At 40.9% G+C, this 6,555-nt stretch overlaps 1 protein-coding gene across 3 annotated transcripts in view; it reads right to left on the bottom strand.

The window, feature by feature from the left end:
• The window catches only part of smad7 (SMAD family member 7), a 25,461-nt gene extending 21,926 nt beyond the window's left edge, over positions 1-3,535 (bottom strand). Inside the window, exons 1-2 of one of the 3 annotated variants that reach the window (XM_053648557.1) lie at positions 2,078-3,535; positions 165-218 (exon numbers count right to left, since the gene is read on the bottom strand). In XM_053648557.1, coding sequence (XP_053504532.1) covers positions 165-218; positions 2,078-2,579 — 556 coding nt within the window. In that variant the 5' untranslated portion in view covers positions 2,580-3,535. The remainder of the gene's footprint in view (positions 1-164; positions 219-2,077) is intronic. The other 2 variants (XM_053648559.1, XM_053648560.1) reach the window with 2 other exon arrangements.
• Positions 3,536-6,555: the final 3,020 nt, after the last annotated feature.

The following is a 6,555-nucleotide window of genomic DNA, read 5'->3' as shown; positions in this document are numbered from 1 at the left end:
CATGTGAATATAAGGTCCGGAGAACAACGTGCAATCAACGAATAGCTCAACTAACAAACAGCAGCTGTGTTACACTTATTTGCTGTCGACGTGTTGATGGGTTTGACTTGAGAACAGGACACACAGAACATATTGTCCAAAGCAGAGAGAAATAAATAACTTACCGGGTGACTTAAGTAAGTCCACTGGATATCGGGAGTACGGAGGAGGAGGGGATTCTGTGGGGGGGGGGGGCAAAAAAAGTGGAAAAGGAGACCATGAGAAACAAGCAGGGTTAGATAGAGCCTCATGATAACAGTTGGCATTCTTTTAACGTGGAAAAAAACCCTGTTTGTCTTATGTAGAGCGAGAGAGAGAGAAAGAGAGAGAGAGAGAGAGAGAGAGAGAAAGAGAGAGAGAGAGAGAGAGCTGGGGGCTGGAGGAGGGGGAGATCTGCCCTGATAGTGCACAAGTGAAGTGCATAGATAAACACAGAGCCGCCCGGCGCCAGACTGAGAGAGAGAGACGGATAGAGAGAGAGACAGACAGACAGACAGAGAAAACAGAGCATGTGACTGCCAAAAACAGGGCCTTCAGACCGGTTGAACATTAATCGATGTCCGTACACACAGAGGGCCAAGTGTTAAGGAATAAGCCCCTAACTGCCTGGAATAACACGCTGATAGATTGAATTTCCTGCTCTGAAAACTTTAAGGTGAACTTTTTTAACAATAATAATAATCGGCATAACATTAATAACGACGTGAATCATTATACACCTACTCAAAGCCAATGCAAAAAGATAATTGCATATATTTTGATATCGTGCATGTCCTATAAGATGTTTATTTATTCATCAGGGGGAAAAATAACACCTTGCAAAACCCTGAGTCGATAGAACACAGATTAAATCGACCAATTTATCACAATTTTCCCATAACAATAACGGATCCGTGCCTTTATGTTTTTATGTTAAAGTGCCACCGAGGGCTTTCTATCGCAAAAAAAATTCAATCATATCCGTGAGCTATGAATAAGGTGATTTACAACATTTAGTTTCAACATCCTCAAGAGTTTACAGTGAGTTTTACATATGGAGTGTCAACACACACTGAAGTCATGGACATGTAGAACCGTGTTATAACTGTTGTTATTTATAGAAAATATAGCGAACACACTACACTGTACGTCCTGGTTTAACAGCTCATATTAACCTGCTGACAGACTAGCACTTAGTTTCCTGACGTATCTTTATTTCATATCCACAAACTTCTATGAAACGACGAGAGCTTCTATGAAGTGGAGAGTTTTGGGGTCAGTCGTGAAGCATCCCAGTGTTCAGCGTGGAGAATTCACACATGGCTAACAACATCTAGACATCTGGAAACCGGACTGCGACTGTACAGAGATGGACCCTGGGGTTCGAAGGAGAAAAATTGCTCGAAAGAGTCGATATTTCTGAAGAACATCAATCAGGTCGGGTGAATGAAACAGTAAGTGTGTGTCTAAAGTGTGCTGTGTGTTACAGCTGAGCCGAACCGGATCTTATCTGAGGTAAATGTGTTACTGATGTTAGTTGGTAGTTGGAAATGAAAGCAGGTCTTCTTACTCTAGTCTACAGCTCTAGTTTTGGCCTTTAAACTATGTTAATGTTCCTGTTAATGTTCCTGTTGAGCTGACCAGCTCCTGGCTGGTCAATCTGGTAGACTTTTTTTTTAAAAAATTTCCAGATGTGTATCACATGGTAAATGATTTTCCAGCTTCCTTAGCCTATTATTTGACTAAACTGATCATAAAGTGTTTGAGATTTTATGATTGCCTGACTGGTGTGTTACTTGACACTAATAATTATAATAAAAACCAACCCTGATTGCATCATTTAGTATCAGAAACTGATACCAGCACTTAGGTAGTCTACAGATGATCTACCAGTTTGACCAGTGAGTGTGTGCAGCTGGTTCACAATCCAAGCTGGATTTTTTTTCTTTTCTTTTTTTTTTAAATGAAGCACTTTTATCCCTGGGGAAAAGTCTAACCTGTTTAATACTGTAGCGTATCTAATGATTGAGTGTGTAAGTGCACGAGCTGCAGGTCTTACCGGGTTCGCACAGGCGGCTCATATGGTGCGGGTTGCAGCACACGAGCTCCGGGTTAATCTTCCCGTAGGATTCACAGCACGGCAACCGCTTTAACTGCGACCAGTGTCGGAGGTCTGGCCAGCGGAAAACCTTAAAGAGCAGCAGCGGGAGCGAGTACGCGTCCACTCGGCCGGGCAGCATGAGGCACGGGCTCCGCGCTCCGCCCTTCGACTCCACGGCCTGCAGCAGCACCTCCAGCTGCTTCTCCTTGATCTTCTTCAGCACCGAGTGCGTGAGCGCCTTCAGTTCGGCCTCCGCACTCGCACCACCGCCGCCACCGCCGCCGCCGCCACCACCACCGGCGGCCTTGGTCGCTTTGCCCATGCACAAGCTTCCGTTTCCTCTTCCGCTTCCTCCCGCGCCGTGCGTCCCGGCGTCCGCCGCCTCCTCCCCGTCGCCGTCGACGGGCGCGCGGCTCCTCCAGAGTCGCCGGACGAGCCCCGACCGTCTGGTCCTGAACATGCGCGACGACGTGCAGAGGGTCTCCCGGCTAAAGAACGAGCATGGCGTCCGCAAATCATGAAGTAGGTCCCGGGATCCGAGGCCAGGCGGCGCCGCGCAGTCCGAGAGACGGTGCAAAAGCTGGGAGCAGCAAAGGCAATCTGTACCATACGCCAGTCTTTTAATTCGGTTTTCCACCCACAAACTAAGCAGCAGAGAAAAAATATAGCCTATATATATATATACACACAGGCTATCCTGAACAGCCTATATTCTACACCCCAACCTGTTCCAATGGGGTATTCATATGAATTGATGTAATAATAATAATAATAATAATAATAATAATAATAATAATAAACTTCCGTTAGACACTGAAGTCGCGCCGGTGTCTGTGCGCTGTAAATCCACACACCATCCTCGACCTGACTCTAAGATCTGCTGTCCGTGCGCCTTTCCGTTCTCGTCCACCAAGACAGTCCATGTGAAGATTTAACCAGCATGGCTGTGTGACCCGAGCATGTCTCGGGGAAATACAAATGTTCAGAGCTTGAAGCAGATCCGAATTAGAGGAGGTCGGGGAGGCTCCGGTAAATCCAGCCAAAAAAGCTTGGGGGAGTAAAAAAAAAAAATCAACCCGACTGTGAAATGCTGGAAGAAATGAGAATTCAGTGAGGATATAATGTCTGCAGTCTTCCGGTCAAAGTACAGGATTTATCCTGTAAATGTAAAAAAAAAAAATAAACAAGCATACACACACACACACAAAATAATAATCGAGCAGTAAAGCAAAAAGCGCCGCGCGTAAAGTTTCCGAGCCGCGACAAAAGACACGGCGATGCGGTCTGTGCGCTTCAAGAACCGGGAATGAACAGAGGAGCTCAAGCGCCTTCTCTCTCTCTCTCTCTCTCTCTCTCTCTCTCTCCAGTGGGCATTGGCGGCGCCCCCCCTCCCCGGCCGGTCACGTGGTTGTCTAGACACCCTGTCGCTTAAGAAAAAAAAAGCGATCGTGTTGCGCAAACAGGAGATCAAGTAGCTCACAAGCGGCGACATCGGGTTTTAAAGGTTACATTCCAGTAAAGTTTCAAAAGTTATCAACGATAAGTGGTCAGGGTGGTTATGTAAAAGAAAGACTGCGCTCTGGAGCTACGAGCTGAGCTTCTCTCATAAACCTGATGCGGGCTTTTAAACCAAGTTGCTGGTTAATTCAGCACAGCGGTCACTGACACAAGAACACACCAGGACCAGAAATATATCTCCAGTCACACCGCGCAAAGGGTACTCTGTGTCTTAGTGCCTTATGTCGGGGATCTGGGCTATCCTGTTATCCCTAAAAAATAAATAGATAGATAGATAGAAAGATAGAGAGATAAATATTGTAGCATCTAATCATGGTAGAATGAATGATTAAATAATAACAAACTATAGATTGGAATAATGCATAACATCCTAATATTTTGTCATATAATATATATATATATATATATATATATATATATATATATATATATATATATATATATATATATATAGATAGATAGATAGATAGATAGATAAATTATTATAATAGCCCATTATCATGAAAGCAAGAATCGCTGTATAATAAAACATAGCTATAAAAATATCTGTATCCTCAAATTTTCTACAACATAAAAGCTATTATTATTATTATTACATTATTACTAATAATAATAATAGTAGCCTAGTTTTCTTTTTGTCCCAGAGAAAGTACCAAAGCTAAGAACGCATGAACTGCTGCCCCCATCTGGTTAACACACTCAGTGCTACACACCTCTCACTTTATCTCTCTTTATCTTCACTCCTTACATCTTTTCACAATCCGGACATGTCAGTGGAACATGTTCAGTGTCAGTACTGTGCGTCATGTCGCCATTTTTTGCGCACGAGAGCCATTTTGCGTAGTGAAGGGGGGGGGGGTTGATCAATCATACCCGGTCATATACCAGTCTTTTTTTTTTTTGGACTTGCACTGAAGCTAACAGGTAATAAAAAATATGAGCACCAAATAGAATCAAGTAAAGGCAATGTTATAAAAACGTTATTTTGGTTAATTAATACCAATAGGATATAAACACTGTAATAAAGCGTTTATAAAATGGCTGCCGCTATGATTTGCAGCCTTTTTTTAAAAAAATTATTTATTTATTTATTTATTTATTTATTTTACATTTCACACACTATCTTTGCACATTAACATCGAAGTTATTTAAAAAAAAAATTCACAATTATATATACCGTAAAAGGATGAAAGGAGGTGAAATCTCAGAAGCAATACTTATTTAAAATTAAAAGAAATGAGTAAATTAGTAATAAAAAATAAGCAAAAATATACCAAACAATAATCTTCCAACAAGACTTATATAAACTCACACACCTGTCCCAACCCTAACCCTTCAGAACTCAACCCGACAGTGCTATCCAGTAGAAAAACTGAAGGGGGAAAACAACAACAACAACAACAACAACAACAACAACAGCAGCAGCAAACTAATCATCACATTTCTAAAGAAAAGTAATAAAATGGGACCAGAACTTTTCAAATAACAGAAGTTTGTTCTTTAGTCGATTCGTTCCAAGAGTAATAATGCAGGTCAACTCTGTGAGCTACGATTTAATTGTCAATCAAATACAACCGTCATTGTGCTTTCTTCCAAAACATTTTGATTAGCAGCCATTTTAAATAAATAACCCTGACATGCAGTGTCAGAAATCATTAAAAAAAAGAATAATCGATTCTATATAACGAAAGACTTTCAACACGAACTTTGTTTCTGATGGTTGGACTTGATGGAAAGTTTGTGTCATATTTATTTCACCTCCATCACACTTTAAATAAAGTTTCGAGTGACTTCCTGTGTGTCATCAAAACCCACAACCTAGACAATCTGTCCTATGGGTTATATATAACACGGACAAGTCAACCGACCTTTCCACCAGAAATAAATATTTTATACACACACTGGTCACTGTATTAGATATACCGACCCTGTATTTATACTGATTCCGTGTCAGTGACACACACACACACACACACACACATTACTTTACAGCTGTACAGTTATTGACTGTAGTCCATCTGTTGCTACAATCAGTTTGTCAGCTACAATTTGTCCGCTAGCAGAAATCACCCGCACTGAGAAGTCTCTTAAACACTGCATTACATGAACAATCACGTCATTTGGTTCTTAGACACGTCACATAGCCTATTATGCGTCACATGTAGTGCATGCGATTTTATTTTTCACATCTAGTCCAGGTGTATTTATTCTCACATGATTTCTTCACAGTTCACAGCCTGTCACGTAAAACCTTTTTTTTTGGCATATGTAGCGCACGTGATTTTTTCACATCATTATTTTTGCTATTTTAACTATTTATTTGTTTATTTGAACGTTTTACATGTACTGCGTGTTTTTATTTTTCATGTGACTTTTTGTTCCCCCCACGTGATTTTTGCTTTACGATGTATTTATTTTCACGTAATTGATTTTTTATACTAGTTATTTTCACGTGATTTATTTTTTATACGTTATTTTCACGTGATTTATTTTTCATATTAATTTCTTTTCACATTTATCATAGGTAGTCCATGTGTTTTATTGTCACATGATTTTTTTCACACAATGAATTTATTTTCCACATGACCCCCTGACCCCCCAAAAAATCCACATTTTTCAGTCTGTACAGAATTTCGGCTGGTTTTTTTGCGATTGTTGCAGCCAAAAACTTTCGATTTTGATGCGAGTTTTCTGTGCTTTTTTTTTTTGCGGGAAAACGACACGAAATCGCACAAAATTGTTTTACGCGGTCTTTCCCAGTGACATTTGTTGGTAAACGAGACCTTTTAGCTGTACTCGTCTCCAATGCACGTGAATCTAAGAGGGTTTTGACTGAATCCGCATCATGAAGACATCACGTGATGCATCTCGGACCGAACCTGCGGAAAATCTACAGTAATTTTTAAAAATTGCACGCT

The sequence above is a fragment of the Ictalurus furcatus genome, chromosome 18 (assembly GCF_023375685.1).
Source record: "Ictalurus furcatus strain D&B chromosome 18, Billie_1.0, whole genome shotgun sequence".
Lineage (NCBI taxonomy): Eukaryota > Metazoa > Chordata > Actinopteri > Siluriformes > Ictaluridae > Ictalurus > Ictalurus furcatus.
Note: the sequence above shows the minus strand (reverse complement) of the source record. Positions and strands in the feature narration are given on the sequence as shown.